The 19,111-nt window shown below is 43.6% G+C and overlaps 1 protein-coding gene across 2 annotated transcripts; it reads right to left on the bottom strand.

Moving 5' to 3' along the window:
* Positions 1 to 1,611: 1,611 nt before the first annotated feature.
* Positions 1,612 to 9,488, bottom strand: angptl4 (angiopoietin-like 4). 2 transcript variants are annotated; one of them, XM_071896302.2, is made up of 7 exons: positions 8,862 to 9,488; positions 7,625 to 7,735; positions 7,397 to 7,487; positions 4,085 to 4,198; positions 3,744 to 3,839; positions 3,243 to 3,527; positions 1,612 to 3,095 (listed from the first exon to the last, which is right to left on the bottom strand). In XM_071896302.2, the coding sequence occupies exons 1-7, from the start codon at positions 9,384 to 9,386 to the stop codon at positions 2,911 to 2,913; spliced, it is 1,407 nt and encodes a 468-aa protein (XP_071752403.1). In that variant the 5' UTR covers positions 9,387 to 9,488; the 3' UTR covers positions 1,612 to 2,910. The 2 variants fall into 2 exon arrangements, with proteins under 2 accessions (XP_071752403.1, XP_078143953.1); XM_078287827.1 differs by lacking the exon at positions 7,625 to 7,735.
* Between the last annotated feature and the right edge of the window lie 9,623 nt (positions 9,489 to 19,111).

Genomic DNA, 19,111 nt, shown 5'->3' with positions numbered 1-19,111 from the left:
TCCTGTTAATATAACTAAGCTGCTAAGTTCCTTAAGGTTAAGATACAAGAGGTCTGCCATGTGCCTCCTCGAAATGCTGCAGTGACTTTACATTTTAGGCCTGCAGTCCGAAAATAATCTTTCATTCAAACCATTTTTGTTTAGTTGGCATCAGGGATGGGTTCAGTTCAATTCAGGTGGTGGAGCATTTTCAACATCTGAAAATCTTAAGCTATAGTAAAGTTCTTACTGTATATCCAGTATCTACAGCATTGGAAATTAATGTTCTATCATTACTGAACATGATTGAAGTGAGTGAGAATCAACAATTTACAATTTACAATTTCCCATTTGGCAGACGCTTTTATCCAAAGCGACGTACATATGAGATTTCATATGAGAATCAAACATAAACTTGTTTGACATGGAATGGATTTCACTGAACTCACTTGGATCTTTGCAACCATTTGAAAATGCCCCAAAACTGTAAACCCAATCATGTCCGTTTCCTGTGTCAGTCACGCTCAAGAAAACCCTCAAAGAAACTATAAATATGTGATTAACAACTCTAGTCAGCCTTGTTTGAACTCAGCTGATAATTCCTGTTTTTTGTTTTTCATGTAATATTCAAATGGTTCTTTGGACTGAGAACACATCATTTGGTTTTATGGTAATGGCCATGCAAACATTTGGAACATTTAGTCACAAATGGGACAACTCCAACATTTTCTCATTCCTGGCAAAACCAAGTGGTGATATAAAATGATCTAAGACAGTATTTCTCAAAACCTACTTTTTCCTTAGAGCCCCATCAAGTCACCCCCGATTAAATCCATCCGCCCCCTCCCACCAGCATTAACAGGGTCACATGGTGTGTGCCTCTTCCAAACATACATCTTGCACAATTTAGATCAGTAAAAGTCTGGGAAAGCGAGATTGAATGGCTTTTTCTTTTGTTATTTTATTAGAGATAATGTCTAAATGAATGGATAATAACACTATGACTGGTTATTGGTCTCACTCTAAAATGTTTCCCTGACCTCAATATTTCTTGAGGCATAAAATATGCTAAAATGCAAATTGAACCTGAAGGCAAACACCATATTTGATTCACTTATTTTCATGTATGACTGCAGAGGGAGAACTGAGTTTTCCTTTGTTTTCACCTTACATGTACATGTTACATGTAAATCAATGAATGTTCAGCAGCAATATTTTTGTGGAAAACCAAGACAAGATTCTAACAAATGTTCTGTCGCAGCCTATCAGAGTAGAGTAGATGATTCTGTGACATGTTTATCACTTTCAGAAACAAGAACAAGGAAGGAATTTGTTCTAACATTTTCTATCCATCAGATGTTGGTTATCTATTGGGTGCTGTGCGCTCTGGCAAGCTTAAGCACGGTCGGGACATTCCTCTGTCACCTGCCAGCTGAGATGCTGCATGCCTAGATCTGCTTAACCCCCGCCCTGCCATGCCTGCGATGTGGGACGCAGATTCAAACATGGAGTCTTTGTCTCTTCATCAATCTGGCATGCAAAGGGATGAGTGCCAGGGAAATTTCTATGTATGTTGCAAACTTTTGGATACTTTCTCAGAGAAGTGCAAGATAATCCACAGACAAGAGGCAGTGTTAGTTTAAATCAATTTTATTGGCCTGTTACGGCCAAACATCTGTTATTTTCTCATAAAAAACATTTTTACATCTGGAAAACATGAAACAGACAATATAAATTACAAACAGGCAGCACCAGAAATATATATATTGATTCTTTACGGCATTTAAATAAAGAAAGGGAACAACATCTACAACAACAAACTCTCAAGTCACAAGAACACTGGCGATATCACGACAGACAGTTACAGTTCAAAGTTCTGAAAAGACATGACATTCCTTCATACACTATGTACAAAAAGATGTCTCTCGTATCTTAAAGGCAGTCAATATGACTTAAAATTCTCCAAATCTCCGCAGGAAGATTAAAGTCAGTGAAGTATACGCTTACTTTGTTTAAAAAATGCAGGCAAAAAAATATATTGTACAAAGGCTGGAATGGTTCTCAGTGCCCCACGGAGGGAAAATGTAATTCTGACAAAGAACCACTTTCCGACATCACAGAGTTTCTTAAGAGGCACTGTAATCCTAGTTTACAGTGATTTGTATCTTTACATAATGCTTTTGGATACTAATGCCATTCTGTTCATGTGGGAAATGACTCTTTGTTTAGATTAAGTCACCATTTGGTCCGCACCATTGGGTTTAAGAGGCTCGCTTAATTTGCCTGCCTTTCACTCCTACTTGCATCCTGTACAAACAAGGGGCAGTTCAGTTTGTAAGCTGTTTTTGAGCTGACAGTGCTGTTTACTTGCTAGGAAAATCACATTCAACCTCAACAACAGCTCACAGTAAGACTCTCCATGTCTGGCGATGAGTCTTAACTTGTCCAAAATGCTTTGTGGCTTGCAACACCGCGCGCAGGCCGGGACTCGCTGCGACTCGAGCTTCGACCTGGAGGCCCCGGCTTTCACGCCAACAGAGGGAATCGACAGCCTGGTTTACTGCGGCGGTGCAACGTATAAATCATTTTCCACTGCTATACTTTCAGTACCCATGTCTGTATTGTTACGTTTTGTCTCTTTTTCCATCTCTGGCTACAGCTGTACAGAAACGTCTGCTTGGCTTTCGGGAAGCAGAGCGGTGGAAACACGGAACCCATTTAGTTCTCACGAGTTCTTTTTGGCTTCTTTTTCTGAAGGCCTCAGCTCTGTTGTGAAGTCTTTCTCACTGGGAGACAACCAGACCGAGAGGGGAGGGAAACTTGAACCCCCTTTCCTAATCGCCCCAACACCAAGAAAAGAAAAAGTCCAGGATCTAACGTCTTTTCTCCCTCTCTTTCTTTGCTTTTTTCTTTCTATCTCCTTTTTGTCCTTTATGACTTGTTCTCAATCTCGGCAGGGGCGATCATGATGGCGGTGGACTTCAGAGGGTAGTAGCGGCCCCTCCAGGTCTTCCAGAAGATGCCCTGCTTCCTCTGGTGCCGCTGCTTGGGAGGGGGGCTCTGGAAGAATCGTCCATTCAGGTTGGAACGGCCGCAGTTACTGAACCACCAGCCACCTGGGAGGAGGGAGATTAGATTAGATGCTGCATTATTATCATGAACTAGTCACGGCTTGGCGTCTTTCTCTAATTAGGAAGTAACCAAATCTGTGTTTTCACTCGGTTGAATGGCAAATGCCTCTGTCAAAAATGATTAGAACTTACCAGAGAGGTGTTTGGCGCAGTTGGTGTCGTTCTTCTGGTCGTTGTCTTGGTCGCGGGTGGAGAAGGGCAGGCCGGAGGTGGCGTCAGTCGCCAGCGAAACCTCCAGGGGGCTGAAGGTGCCGGTGTCCTGAATGTGGAGGGAGTACTTGGTCTCCTCTCCGCCCAAACGGAAGGGGAGGCGGATGGAGGCGATGTCGTTGTTCCAATCGGTGAACTGCATCTTGAGGATGTAGCCGCCATCTTTAGACATGGAGTGCATCTTTTCCAGACCCAACCAGAACTCTCCTGGAGAAAAAGAGAGGGAGGAGAGGAGAAAGGGTGAAAAAGCTGCTGAGAAACTGACTGACTTCTCTTTGCCTCAGAGGACTTATGGGGATCTGAGCTAATCAGTGATAAGATGCTTTGGGAAGCCAGTTCCTGCTCTTTGATGCAGTGGTTGTGAGGGAACTAATCCCTCTCTAGTGAGTGAGATCGAGAAAGATCCAAGGAGCATGTATTTACCATTCAGGCTGCCAAAGCCCTTCTGGTAGGCCTGCCATAGCTGGTCAAAGTCCACTGAGCCGTCCTGGCGCCTTTGGATCACTGTCCAGCCACCGTCTGGAGAGAAAGAGAGCAACAAGGTTAGTCTATATCATTTCCATATCACTCCTGCTACATAAGGGTGTGTATATAAGACAAAAGATCTAGGGGAGCTTCTGGTACAGCTTGGAGACTTAGAGCTATTCTTCTGTATGAAATTGGTGACTGATTGTCTGAGTAGTTAGCAATTGTTGGTAAAACTAGACTGAATAGAACACAAAGGGCAACATGAGGCTGGCCTGTGGACGTTTTGCTCCACCTACCAGCTGTCATTTCGCAGAAGACTTCAAAGGGCTGAGCGTTTAACGGCTGGATGGTGTAGACTCCGCTGGTCGTCTCTCCTCTCAGGAACAGCTCATGGCAGTCTGATGCCATCTCTGCAAGGAGAACAAAGGAGAGAAAAACACAACATTGTTAACACAGAAGGTTCCTTCACACAGCGTTATCACAGTGACTGAATACAATTCAAGGCCCTACAACCCAAACAGTGTGTTCACCTTTCCCCTACACTGGCTGCCATCCAATTTATTTATTACGGTTTGTCTTAGATAACAAAAGGTGTTTTGTTTCTTTGTCTTTATTCCCTTGAACTTTGCACTGCCATTGTGAGGGACAGCCAACGTGCCGTTTGTTTGTAACATTGAGGGTAAAAGTCCACTTCCTCTCTGCCAAGTGCCAACACTTGTTTTTAACTGAGGGAAGTCACACTTCAGTGTGATGAAATCGAACTGAACTGGTGGTATTCAGCACCTGTGGCTATTGAAATACCTGTTTAGCTATAAACTATTACTGTTTTGAGGCAATTTTAGGAATTATTCTGAAATGTGTATTATTTTAAAGGGACTATGAATCTGAATTGGTTTACTCTTCCCAACTGTCATAAGTAGGTCATTCACAGTTTGGGATCCTATCTGCTGCAGGCTTTGGCTTTGTTTCTCTGCACTGTGAAAGCAGAGTGTTTGCAAATAAAAGACTATCGTTCCAAGTGAGCTTATCAGTAAATGTGGAGATAAAAATGCCTGCGAGGGTCTCTGACCTAGCCTGAACAAAGGAGAGACAAAGGGAAAGAGAGAGGGAGCGAGTGAGAACTCCTCTCTTCGTAATAAACATGACCTTTCTCCCAGTTCCCAAGCAGACTTCCCTCTTTTCGGCCGCTTGCCTTCCTGGGCTATTGATTACACGCGACTAGCCTTACATTCCTCAACCCCCTTCTCCCCCTCCCTCAGATCCCCCTCTCTCCAGCTGGTCACACCTCCCTCACGTGGGCAGCAGCCAGTCGGTGACGTAGGAATGCATGGCTGCTGCATGCACAGGGAGTGATCGGAGAGTGGAGGGGGGAATGCAGGCGGGTGCTGTAAGGGACACTGGAGAAGGCAGCAAAATAAAGCAGGACCCTCTGGGGCCAATTGGAGCTGCCATGTGCCTGATGACTAATAGAGCCACTCCAATAATCCTTTTTGTCATGGAAGACAGCAACACAAAAGCCTTGTTTATGAAATCACCACGCGATGCTATTTCATTTCTTTACTCATGACAAAAAAACATTGTGATTTGTCATCTTCTTAATTAAATAGGGGCTGATCTGTGTTGTTAATCATTAAAATTTGATTGACTGGTCTGTGGCCTGGTGGTTGTTTTCCAGTGGAAACATGCCAGCTGATCGCAGAGCCACAATACCTCATTTGTGCTGAATGACCCTTGCTCTAGAGGCATGAACTCTGATGGCTAGTTGTGGCTGTGGTTTGCCTCGAGGTCAGGGGTTCGCCTGAACTTTGGCACACTTCTTATTCATTACAATGGGAGAGAGGAGGGAGACGGAGGTGGGGGTCTGCGTGGAGGAGGGATGGGGGGAGGAGAGGAGAGGAGAGGATGACTGAAGAAGGGGGGAGGAGGAGGAGGAGGGGGGGAGGGAGGGATGTCTGACTCCCTGACAGATCTGGGGGAAAGGTTGCGCATTCTTCGGGGATGTACAAGTGTTTGTTTTATGGGAAGAAGGTGGGAGGTCTGAAAACGGGGAGGAGGCCCGTGTCTTCAAAAACAGCAAAAAGGATATCTGTACAAAGTTCACCGGTAAAATTAGACCGCCTTTTCTCTTTTTCCTCCTTTTTTTTCTGTTGGTGCAGGCCCAGGCACCGTAATCTGAGGAACATTGCATGCTAGATTTGTGCAAAGCCCCCCTCCCCTCTCTCACACACACACATACACACACCTCTCCTGGTTCCCTCCTCTCTCTCCACCACAGAAATGATCAGTGAGTAATCCTTTTGTGCTGGGGCTCTATGTGACCCTGACTTAACACCATCCAAGACTGCTGAACTTTCCCCCAGTTGGAGCCTGGCCAGGGAAACTTGTTTCTTTTACGGCATTCCTCAAATCCTGCTGATGTCAGAACGCTGCCATCAGAGGTCTTATTGTGATTTGTACTGGCTGACTGAACTCAACTGTTCCCTCTGCTGTGTTCACCTCTCACCTACTTGTCTTCTACGGCCATCAGAAACAGAGGGATGAGCTAGAATCGATTCCTTCTACCTATAGCCACACCTGCTCACTTAACCAGCCCTTTAAAAAAACAGTAAATAGAATTGCGCTCTGTTTATTCAGTATGTATAGATTCATTCATTCACAGGCTTTTAACTCAAGACACACCCCTCACACACACACACACACACACACACACACACACATCAAGCTCTCTTCCTCTTTGAAGACTACAGGAGTCCTGGAGTGAGACTGAGATGTGGTGAGCCAGAAACCTCTCCGTCTCAACTCTTCCCTAGTTGGCCTGCCTCCAGTCCAATACACCCGGATGAAAGCAGGCATTATGACTACTGGGCCAGTCATGGCTCAGTTCAGATGGGAGCAGCAGCTGCCTGGCGGGGCTACGGGCTGAGGGCATCATTTACTGCCTGTTGCAATTACCGTACACCGCAGAATGCGGTGGGAGGACTCAACTGAGCCTTATTTGTGTTTTGACAATGTTGATTCCCATGTCTCGTCTCTCAAGTCCTGTGTTTGTTTATCTGAGGCCTTCTCTGTGCCTCTCAAGCTCCTCTTTGTTGATCATAAGACAAACCACCAAAATCCAACTAAATCTATATATACCGTATATATATATATATATATATATATATATATATATATATATATTTAGAAAAGCAGTGATTTATGCATTTTTTAAAGTCCCTATATCTTCATATAGGCCTAACTTACTTTACTCACTTCACCTAATAATTACTATTACTATTAATCATGCATACTATGAATTGGTGTCATTAAGATTTATGTCAGCCTAAAAAAGGTGGGTAAACCATTCTGCAGATAAAGAGGTGGGTAAACTGAATAATCCTGTTAATAACTGCTAAATAGCCTCGACCAGTTGTTATTTCTGGCGCCAGACTGAGCTGAAAAACGTGTTTCCACACTGAGCAGGTTCCTTGATTTTAATTGCCATTGATTTAAGCTTCTTTATGGCCTTACTAAACAGATGGCATGCCACATTTGGCGTCAGATTTGATCTAGGCGACTTAAGTCAGTGCAATCAAGGGGGATTTTGGACGCATCTTGGCTTTACTTACCGACGGGGGAGTCGCGTTGCTCCGTGCTGCCAGTTTGCACTGAACCGTCGGCCTTGCTCTTCAGGGTTGGCCTCTGTTTTGTTTGCTGAATCTGAAAAAAGTTGCGAATCATTGATTAAATTGCGCAAAATAAAATAAAAACAAAACAAAACCCTGCAGGACATCAGAAAGCTCACAGAGCAGCATGTGTGTTTGCAATTTGTATGCATGACTGTAATACATCATTACCTGGCTCTGCAGGGTTCTGATGCGCACATTCTGCTTGTCCAATTTCTCCTGCTGGAGACGGATCCGCTCCACCAGGTCATCAATGCGTCTGTTCTGAGCCTCCAGCATCAGCTGAAACAAACACAAAGGTACACCCTTCTTTAGCATTTTTCATCATAACTTTATTTCATGTCGAGCCTGTGCGTAAAACATGCCCGTGGCGCATTTTTAGAACGCATCACTTAAGATTCACCAGTATTTACACAAAGAATAGGCCAAATAGTGTGTTTGCTTCGGATTTCTACAGTGTTTCGTTGCGTTTCATTGAACAGTAGGACATGACGCGGGGCCCAAACGTCTGAATACATTTCCACCCCTGAATAGCAATCATTTGTCCTTCCCGGCCGGCTGTGCTTTGGTTACATAACTCACTCACCGCGCGGGATTTTCCATCCCACTACAAAAGCTTTCAAATTCACATAAACACTGGCTTGCAGATGCAGAGCAGCAAAGCTAAGAAAATCTCTTAACCCGAATGAACTGTGTCACACGCCCATGTGCTCTCCAGGTTGTGAAATATCACTGCTGTAAAAAATGATTCACACATTCTTGCAACTGGTGCGTGCAGATCCCTTTGTCCGGCAACGTTTAGTGTTTCCCTGCACGTACTGCACGCTCTTCCTCAGTGCAGTGCAGGCTAGTTAACCAGCAACCCCCCCACCGACCCACCCACCCGCTGTTTGCCCTCTGTGCCTTTCTATTCAGTCCCTTTGAGCCCATAGAAAAAACCCACCATGCAAGCCAACTGTCCTTGTCTATCAAAAGGAGCTTCTTGCTTTGCCTCTAGTTGTTCTGTCGCTCTTCACTTCCAGATGCCTTCACTCACTATTGGAGAATCACTTTAACCATCTACTGCAATGTAAAAATACATTTTGTACTTGCAGAACATCACTTTAAATCATTGAAGACATTGTTATGTGGTGTTGCCCATGTTAACACATGGTAAGTAAGTTAACAGTCTGCTTCCTGCAAAAAGTGTGTACTGTATGTTAATATCTTTATCTAATGAGTGCAGGAATACTGTGTTGCATACAGTGGAAACCTTCTATGGACAAAGACAAGAGATAATCCTCTTACAGCCTCCCTGTCCTCTCTAACCAACTCATTAGCTTCACTCTCCTTAACTTAACATGCTGCCTTCTCTAACAAAATCTCAACTTCACTATCACACAGAGAGAAACTCTTTCTCCATTCTCACCTGGATGATGCGGGCATCACTGGAGTTCCTGGCGGCGTTGGTGTCAGGCAGCACCCCGTCTCCCTGCAGCATGCTGTCCACCCTCTCCTCCAGCCGGCTCATCCTCTCGCTCACCGTCTTCCTCTCCTGCTGCATCTCCTCCGTCTTCTCCCTCAGCTCGGCCGTGACGTTCAGCAGCCGCCCCTCTCTGTCCTCCAGTCCCAGGGCCCGAGCCTTCAGGGCCTCCCCCTCGGCCCGCAGCCTCTGGCTCTCCTTCCCCAGCTCTGTCACTGTGCCGTTGAAGACCTTCAGTTTGGTGGAAATGTCCCTCATCTGGACTTTGGTTTTGTCCACGTGCTCCTTCAGCCCCTGGCCCAGCTGCAGCAGGCCGTGGGCGATCACATTCACGTCGTCCCACGCCGCATACCGCACACGCTTCTCCTTGCTGGTGCCGCTGGACGGTGAGCCTCCTTTCCTCTCAAAGGGGAAGCCTGTGGCCATGAGCGCCACCAGGCAAAGTGTCAGAGATGCCAGTGTTGTCTTCATTGCTGCTGTTTAGCTGGATAGTTGAAGGCTTGCTTAAAATCCTGTGTTTTATTGTTGCACAAGTGTGCAGCAACCTGTCCTGTCTCCTTGAGTTGATTTTGAGAGCTCTAGCTCCTGGCTGAATGGGCACAGCACTACTGTTATATAGTTTCACAGCCCTCAACTCTAACCGGCAAGCTGCTCGCTATTGGCTAGCTGAGGAGAGGGAGGAGTGGAGTTACTCTCAGGTTTCTGTCCCTCCTCCACCTCTCTGTTAACTCTTTATGTTAGAGGCGTAGGAGGAGGGACATGATGTAACTGAAAGGTTGGCTTCCATCACTGCACAGTTGAAGACAAGAGAGAGACTGAAAATTATCTCCAGCAAGTGGCTCTACTTTTACAGTTGATGTGCCCAGATGTGAGATAAATGTAAAGCCTTTATTACACATTATTGTATAAAAGGTTGTGAAGTATTGTTGAATGAACACTCTCGTCACTGACTGTAATCACTCTGAATAAGTTGGAGAATTCATTCATCAGGACAGGGACATCCTGAAATTGGCTGTTGATAATGTTATATTGATAATGTTATCATAAGCCTGATTCAAGCTCACCACCCTCACTGATACAGGACAGGTCCTAGACAAAGCTCAGATCATTATAGAATTTATAGACTATAGAATTTGAACTTCCTTCAGGTCAGCCGTTGACCAAAGAGATTGAAGTTCTCTTTTTATTCCATGTGCTGTAAACTTGCTTCATTGTAACAGAAAGATAACCTCCACTCTCCTCATTCAATCTATTGATCTTGCTATTGTATGTCATGTATGTCTCTGCATTTTATCTGTTTGATTTTGATTATGTATTGTATTGAATGCCTTGCCGCAAGATGATTTCCCTTTGGGACAATAAAGTCTTGAATGTGAGACAGTTTCATACATGAATAGTTTGATATAGAGAGGTATGATAAAGACAGTGAAAGATTTGAAAAATACTTTATTGTGATTCATATGTGCTTATCAAGGAAGCTGTCCATTAAATTATAGTTTTTCTTACAAAATAACAAATGTATTGATCTGCACAACCAAAGGAAACTCAAATCAACTTTTACTCAGCACAAAATGCTAGTTTGGACAGATAATATACGTGACTTGAATGATGATGATGAAGCCGTAAAAACAATTACTCTGACTTCCTTTCATGAGAAGTTAATTATTTTAATCACTAATTTCTCTTATTCTTAATTAATAACCTTAACGTAGAATAGTTACATTGTTCTCCACTTAACACAGCAGACGGATATCATGTCACTTGACTGATCTAGAGAGATAAACCTAATCATCCTGCTGGGATAAAAGGAGGAATGCTGTGCTTGAATGAAGTCATTGGCACCGCAGCGCACGTCAGGAGGGGAACATGCGTATGATTTGGCCCGAGTTGCTCCTCAGCAAAGATCTGCTGCTGGGAGGCTGGAGGACTGTGAGAATTAGGGGAAAGTTCACAGCACAGAGAATGCCCATGTTATAGGCCCATGGCAATTCCCAAGGCCCAGATTCTTAACACCCTCTGCTGGGGAGCTCACAGGCGATACGTGATCCAGGGCCAGACCACAAAGGAACAAGAAGGAGCTGGTTAACCCTCTCCTGTCTGCGGCGGAGGCTAAGTAGGTGAAAGGTAACTGGGAGACTGCCTACAGTGCGGAGAGGGGAAACTCAGTGCAGCGGCATTACAGAGCCCTCGCTTATGTGTCTGGAATGTAACAAACATGCATTATTTCAGCCCGAGCCTTGGCAGAGAGGGGTTTCCACAAAGACGGCCAAAGACGGCTTGTGCTCCGGCTAAAAATAGGCTTTTCTCATTCAGTCGAAGCTGGTCTTTTCCTCTAAATAAGAGCATTGAGGTCAAATTTGCTTTTATTTGTTTGAGCTGACAGGATTTATTATCAAGTGTGTTGATGATTCATATTGTTTCAATTGCTTAGTAACTGCAGGATTCTCACTGAATGGAAACAGATGAAGAGTTTCGTTCCAAAATGACACCCACTTTCCCATATTGACGGAAGTTAAGCACATTATGGGTTTGTATTGAAGTTAGAAGCCATCGTAAGACATTTGCTTATAAAATACTTCATTTTTTGAGGACAGAATCATTTATGTTTTTCAAATAATGCCTGATGAGTTTCAGGTAGCCACATTTTTTTCCAAAATGGATATACGTATGGCGTTTTGGAATGAAACCCCTTCAGATGTTTTTATTGCTGAAGCACTTTTCGTAAATGAAGAAAAGCCTGAAGGGTTGAGAAGTATCTGTTTGTAGCCGGTACAAGCAGGAACGTGATGTCCTAACCACACAACTGCTGGAATTCCTCCCCCCAGTAATGCTGATTATACAGATGTTAACTCAAACAAAAATTGAACCTGAATACCCACTGGTACATGACTTTGCATGGAAACAGCATATGTGCTTTGTTGCATTCTTCTGGGACATTACAGAGCTTGATAATGATATGAGAGGTCACAGAAATCTGCTGATGTCTGCATCACGACAGATGTACAGCTAATTCATTTTAACAGTAAAGGAACATTAGTTGTTTCCTCTGACATTTATGTTGTTGGAAATAAGTGAAATCCAAGCCGTCGCAGTGTTTCAGTTAAATAACAGACGTGTGTCAGTCAGGAGGAGTTGGATGTATAGTAATGGAAACTTGATGAAGCTTACGCAGACATATAGACATTCCCTGTAGCTGATGTATATTTGCAAGACTTTGATTGATCCTTGTTTTGACGTGATAATTATGTGACACGGAGCAGGTAGTAGTCGTCATGAGGTGTAGTCATGAGTAACGAGAATAGGCCGCTTTATGTGACGCGCTTACTGTATAGGAAACTCCCAGGTTTTGCTTTGAGATTGTAATTATAGTGCACTGAGGTCAAATAAAGGGATGAGTCATGTTTGCTTCCATTGTGGCTTGAAAACAGAATTACACAGTGCTTCAAGAATTCAACAGGATATTGTCATTAAACATTTCTGTAATCCTTGTGATTTCATCTTGGCAGGAAAGAGGATTTCTGGAATAAAACAAGCTGTAATATTTAATAAAAATATTTAAGTCTTTCCTTGGGGAGAGACTAAACAATTGGTTTGAATGAATAGGAGGTGTAACTGTATAACTTCAAGGATAGTGGAGGAGGTTTGCTGGGATCTGTCTCCTCTCTCTCTCTCTCTCTCTCTCCTCCCAGCCAACCTGCCCAGCAGTTAGTCGGTCTGTGACTGATCGCCACTGGATCCACACCTCCACACAGCTGCTTATTCAATTTCCCAAAATGGCCGCTCCCATCCTAGCCGGCATGCCGACCTTTTACCCAGATTCTGAACACAGAACATCTGTAAATCCCAGTGAAGCCCCCGGACTTGCTCATGTACGAGGGGATGGAAAGAAGAAAAAGAGGGAGGAAAAAAAACAGGTGCTGGAGCCTGTCAAGCAGCGAGCCTCTTGTCCATTTGGGTCTTTTTTTATCAGAAGAAGATTGAGATAATTGGGTTTTATCTTCATTGATTGTCCCACTATTGTTTCTCAGATTTACATATCGGAATATATTTTAATAATTTGAATACTTTAAACATTTTAGAACAGGAAAAACTGTTCATTGAAATTACTTTTGTATTAGACATTATATGATCCGTATCCCAGCACAAGATCACATTTTTACTGAGTGGACATAGTCATGAGAGACTTAACATTATAATAGTCAGCCTCTACATCATAAGACTGAGGCAAAGGACCCAGGCGCACCCAGCATCACCTGCCAACCTTTAATGAGAGGTTCCTCACTTTTGACTGAGATGTTCGTGAGCAGCAGACATGGGGGTGATATTTTAGATGACTGCATCGCCACAGTGGTCTAGGGTTAGTGACCGGAGCTCATGACTGTCTTGTGATTGAGCAGAAAAGTCACTCAGGATAGGTTCCGCATTAAGGAGCGCTGTGCTAATTGAGATATCACAGGGAGTTTAGCTCTACAGGACGGATGCTGGGCTTCATACATGGTGTTGAAGTGTAGTGTCAGTCAGTGTTTCCCTTCTGCTCTGCTCTAGGTGGGATGTCAGCACAAAATCAACATGGAAAAAGTTCTTTTAGGAGGGATGGTACACTAACTGTAGGAGGGAAATGGTTCAAACAACAGATTTCTATGGGTAATGTGTTTATTAATAAGAACTTCCCACAATGGTCACGCCTGATTGCCTCACGGATTTTGTGTATTGTACTTCACAGATTTCTTTTTATGTATTTCAATTTTAAACAACTAACTAATAGGAACTAACAGGATATTAAGAAGTAAATCTCCTCAAAAACTATAACTAAACTGTGTATTTTACCATTTACAGAGGCCTTCATACTTGGGATAGATAATAAGCACACAGGCACACAGACCACAACTTTTCACATTTCCTCTGTCTCTGTTATTTGTCAAAAAGCACACAAATTCCTGAGTCATCAGCAGGGGAGACACAGGCTGACAGACACACGTCTGCGCTCACACACACACACACACACACACACACACACACACACACACACACACACACAGAAACGTGCAAAGAAATGTGCCTGTGAACGTGCAGTGGAAAACGTTTGCCTCGAACCAATTTTCCAATTCCCATTTTCTGGTGAGAGGCCCAGTTCGCTAGCAGGCCAGCAGATGAGCTTGGTAAAACACGCTACCGCCTCCTAGTGGTGCAAGCGGGAGCATGTCAGTTTATGTGCTCAGCCTTGACACCTGCTCATTTATCCTATGAGGCCCCTTTAGTGACTGATCTACTTTTGTCGCCCCTTGGCCCGCATACTGCATCCGCCGTGGCACCGAGGCAAATGGAAGCCTGCGGTCCTGAGAGACGAGGCGTGTTCGGGTTCGTGCACAAACAGGACCACAGCCTCGGTCGCCACCTCCCAGGCAATCCTGAGAGAGATCTGGAGATTTCCTGTGAGGACGCCAGCATGCTGTCCTTGGATGGGAACCGTCCCCAGGCCGTATCGAAGCGTCTCCCAAGGCTCCCTCTCTCTCTCTCCCCAGACGAACGTTTGACCACTGCCTTTTATGAGGGCATTGCTCCAAATTTCCACCAGGGTTTTTGTTTTTGTAACATCCTGCCAAGCATGCACACTAAAACGTCCACATGAGAAACATGTGACAGACCCTTTTAGGCCAAGAATTTGGTGATATATGACTGATGATGAAGTTATGTAAGACCCAGGAATGTGTGGTTGTGTATAGATTAATAGTTTTAGTTTAGGTCAGTTTACTTTGGTAGGTGTCCATTTAGTGAGATTCTCCACAGATGTCACATTGCTTTGTTGAACGTAATAGCTGGATTTAACGTTTTTAATCTCAGTTATATATATATGTTTATATATATAAAACTGAAATATTAAAACTGAAATATGTGCTTTTCTGTTATTATGGGTTTGACAGTGAGGTGTACAGAGTTGGCATAGCAGCTGTTACCAACTAATACCAAGAGTTGGCACAGAAACCAGAAAAGCATCATGGGAATTATGAGCATGGTTAGAACATATTTTTGACTGATTAGCTTGGCAGAAACTAATCATTGAAAAAAACAAAAAACAAAAAAACAACATGTTTAATCTTTCATGTTTGTCTAAATTATTTACATTTGCTTGACCTGACTCTAAACTCACAACTAATAGGTCTGTGTAGCACTGAGTACACCTACCTCTGTGAGGTGAAAGTCACAATACTGAAGGTCATACAAATATTTTACCAATTACACCAGACCTTTTCGAATAAACAAGCGATTTCATAACTTAGTCACCCCGAGTTAGACTGTCACACAAGAGATGCACAAGTGTTACAGAGGCTCCTGTGAACTGGTAATGTGAATCTGAAATTGTTCTGCAGTTGTGGCAACAACATAATGGTTCATCTCAAGCTTTAAGACTTTCAGACTTGCACCCTTTATGCCAACCTGTCAACCTGTGGTACTGCTCTTTACTTTGCTCACATGTGCCACAGAGGGACGAGTGTCCACCTTGTGATCCCATGCATGGTGGTATTTGCTCAGGTCATGGTTTATCTGTGGCTGCTGGATGGTCTTGTGTGTTTGTACGTGTGCGCGTGTGCCAATGCACGTGTTCTTCTGCACAATGCGTGCAAATGTGTCTGCATTTGTGCATTAGTGTCCTGGTGTATAATGTGTATAGTGTAGAGCGGTCAGTCTTAGTCAGGTCATGTCTAATGTCAGTGTCTGAGTCATGCGAGGGGGATACAGGGCTGGACACGCCGGTATCTGGCTCAGTTTTAACCAAAACAGCATGCGGCCGCACGCCTGGCCAACATGGATGACAGCTGCAGCTCAGCTTTCCTGTGTCAGCTGTAACATTGGCAGGAGGGATGAATACAGGCATAAAGAGTGTGTTTTCTGTTTAGTGCATGATATGCACACGTGTATCAGAGCATACACATAAACACAGGCTAAAACTATGATGAAGATGCAGTCGCGTCGAAATGTTAGTCCGTGCACCGAATAAATGAACTTCAAACTATCTGTATGCTCCAGTGACTTCTTTGGGTAGCTGTCCAGAGACTTTACCTACACATAAACATACTTCACTCATGCACATATACAAACACTATCTTGCATGCATGCTTGGATGCACACACACACACACACTCATCTCCTTTTACATTCCTTACATCCCATAGCATATCGGTTTACATACACATGCATAGACATGTGTGGTAAATGATACAGAGGAACGTGTTTTTATTTTTTTGCCTATGAGATACTTTTACTTCAGGGTCTTGAATCTCGGTCACTGATGGAAGAGCCATACATGTCTCCGCTTCCACAGACGCTGTGCATGCCTCTCCCTCAGTTCCTTCACTCCTCACAGCCTGAATGACTGTCCCAGCTGGCAGGAAACAGAAAAGTACAGAATGTACACATAACCCATTTTGGGAAAAGTAAATAATTGTAGCGCGCTTGACCTCAGCAGCTGTGTACGCTGTCCGCTCTTTACATGGTGCTGCAAATCTAGAGCCATTTATTTAGGTTAGGCCCTGCTACAGCACACTGAGCAAACACATGCCGCCAGTTTAAGATTGCAATCAATATTCGGATTGATCCATATAGGCTCAGTGCAGTGGCTACATTTGGGAAAGACAACAGTGAGGAAAACAATATTCTGTTGAGTGAGTGTACTGACATTTAATATCAGGGCAGCTGTGTGACACATTGCATTGAAAATCTGAGTCATTTTGCCTTCTTGCCTTGACCTTTCTTCACTTCCAGCAAATAAATCCAGAGTTGCATGACTCAAGTTGTAAAATAATGCACTAATAGTGAAACTGAAACTCCATTTCTGCATCTTATGCAAAACAGAGTTTATGGCAGTATATGATGCATTACTATAGGTGAAGGTTAACAGTGTAGTAATAGCTTATGAATACACTGAAAAATACACTGAATACACTGAAAACATAAGAGTTATTTATAGCTGCATATAAAGAACATGGTGTATGTGTGATATGTAAACTATGAGAAACCCTGCAGTGCCAGATGTATTGTTTACCCCAGATTCACTCTGCGGAGGCCAGAACAAGTCACCAAGGTCAAGGATGTATTTCATGCTAAAGTCATTAGCTGTAAATAACTTGTGTGGGTTTTTTTTATTGTCTGGGAATTGTGTTTAAATGGAGCAGCTGCTGGTGTTAAACGAGCTCTCCAGACCGCAACTTTACATTTCTTGGACCCAAAGCCTCAGACGTGATAAGCAATAGTTGTTTAGTCTCCCCAGAGCCTGAGAGCACGCTGCTGTTCCTCAGGCCTGTCCCAGAAATCAACCCCTCAGTTTGTGCCTCTGTTTATCGAGCCGTCCTTCCTCCCATGAACTAATTAGCCCCCTGCTAAACATTCAAGCATGCATACAATGTTTAAGGGCCACTTGGGGCCGCTGGATATACTAATCACAATGATTGGAATTCATTACGCCGTTAATTCCCTATTTAATCAACAGGAGTGGAGGTGGAAAGCAGGTCAGATGGAGGAGACACTCTTAACTGGAGTGGGATTTAACTGTGAATGAGGCCCGGTCTGGGAAAGATGCGGGTAGCGAGCAGTCAGCCTCTTACTGTCAAGTGCTGAGCAGCAGGAGGGTTTGGGGCGAAAGAGAAGGAAAATTAAAGAAGACTTGAGTAACAAAGTGTTCTTCCAGGACAGTAGGGGATCTGACCTGTGACTGCACTGCAGCTGCGCTCTCTTCACAAGCGCTGACATTTCCCCGGGACTGATTCACTCATGACGCTTCTTTCTGCTCCAAGAGGCATGTAAAGGACAGTACCTTAGCTGCATTTGCTTTGAATCTACTCACTCTCTGGGGTTCCTCACTTGTATGCATAAGCACTGTAGCGCAACATACAGTATCAAAAGGCCTTTGTATTGTAGGAGCAGTTTTAAGTTCTGCCCCCCGCTACTTCCTGGGCTCAATTCTGCCATAAGTTACGTGACATTAGTTTTAATAAAAAGAGGTTTATGTTTGTTGGTTTGGGCTTGTTTTCAATGACACAAATGTCAAATGTCACACTGAGTCCACGATCCCTCACCATCTGTTGAATAGCTCCATCTTTAATCCCTATGATCTTGAACTGACATTGTGGAAAAAAGTGGCCCTGTGAAGTATTATACGTTTCACTCAGTGAAGTTGGTTACAGTTGATTGTAAATACTGTAAAGTAGGACCTATGCATCCTCATTTTGTGACACGTAAGTGATCTCTGGATGGAACTACCAGAGGCAGTCTTGCGAGTCCTGCATGAATTTTATCCTGGCTGCGGTCATGCCAGTGATTTTCCTCAGCTATTCCTGTAAAACTTCCAGCTGAAATGACCTTGAATGTTTTTTAAATTGTAATATTTTCTGTCTGTTAAATTGAGATGAGCCTTGGTGATTTCAAGTGGTTGAACTAGAGAAGTTATTTTTGATTCTTTCTTATTCCAGATGTTATTCCAGACAGTTACATATTTCATTCATATTTTTAGTAATCTGAAACTAAAGTGTGCTTGCCATCGCACACAGCTGTCAGCAGACACATGACAAGTCCAGTCTCTGGCCACTTCTGCTAATATTAAAACCATTCTGTTTACAGGCATTGAAAGTCCCTCACCTTTAATCTATATAGAGGATACAGCTCCCAATGATAGATCCTGCACACAAAAGTTTCATTGTACCAAATTGTATTGCATCATAAATTGTAAGGTAAATAAATTGTATCATATTACATTGTGTTGTTTATGTATTGTAACTGGTAATACAGAGTGAAGGATGCTGTTCTAGATATAGAGACCTTGTGTCAGGGTGGGAAATACACAGGTGGTCACTGGCAACCAGAGGTGGGTTGTGTGCCACCCCCAAATTCTGACAGGCCATGACAATATTGTTTCCCCCTGTTTGTCCTCCTGGGTCAGTAGTTTGATACATGAATGCTGGAATAAACAATAGGTCAGAGCAACCGTTCACAGCCAGAAGGTCAGAGTGACCTGTCATCGCAGATGGAAAGATTGGGCAAATATTCTTCGCCTTAACTGGATCTTAACTTGTCGAATTCCATTAAAGTTTGTTCCAGCTAAATATTGACCCAGCTGTGGAGAGTGTGTCCCGATCTCTCATTAGGTGTGTCAACAGCAGGCAGTTTTATTGCTGTACTTTGATTTTCGACGGCTGTGAAATTAC

This window comes from Centroberyx gerrardi, chromosome 13, assembly GCF_048128805.1.
Source record: "Centroberyx gerrardi isolate f3 chromosome 13, fCenGer3.hap1.cur.20231027, whole genome shotgun sequence".
In the NCBI taxonomy this organism is placed as follows: domain Eukaryota; kingdom Metazoa; phylum Chordata; class Actinopteri; order Beryciformes; family Berycidae; genus Centroberyx; species Centroberyx gerrardi.
This window is presented reverse-complemented; position numbering and strand designations above follow the sequence as displayed.

Excerpts from the sequence above, each read along its gene's own strand:
- angptl4 (XM_071896302.2), bottom strand. The coding sequence starts at position 9,386 with ATGAAGACAACACTGGCATCTCTGACACTTTGCCTGGTGGCGCTCATG. Across the intron at positions 7,736-8,861 it reads GTGATGCCCGCATCATCCAG|CTGATGCTGGAGGCTCAGAA; the intron begins GTGAGAATGGAG and ends TGTTTGTTTCAG. Across the intron at positions 7,488-7,624 it reads TCAGAACCCTGCAGAGCCAG|ATTCAGCAAACAAAACAGAG; the intron begins GTAATGATGTAT and ends AACTTTTTTCAG.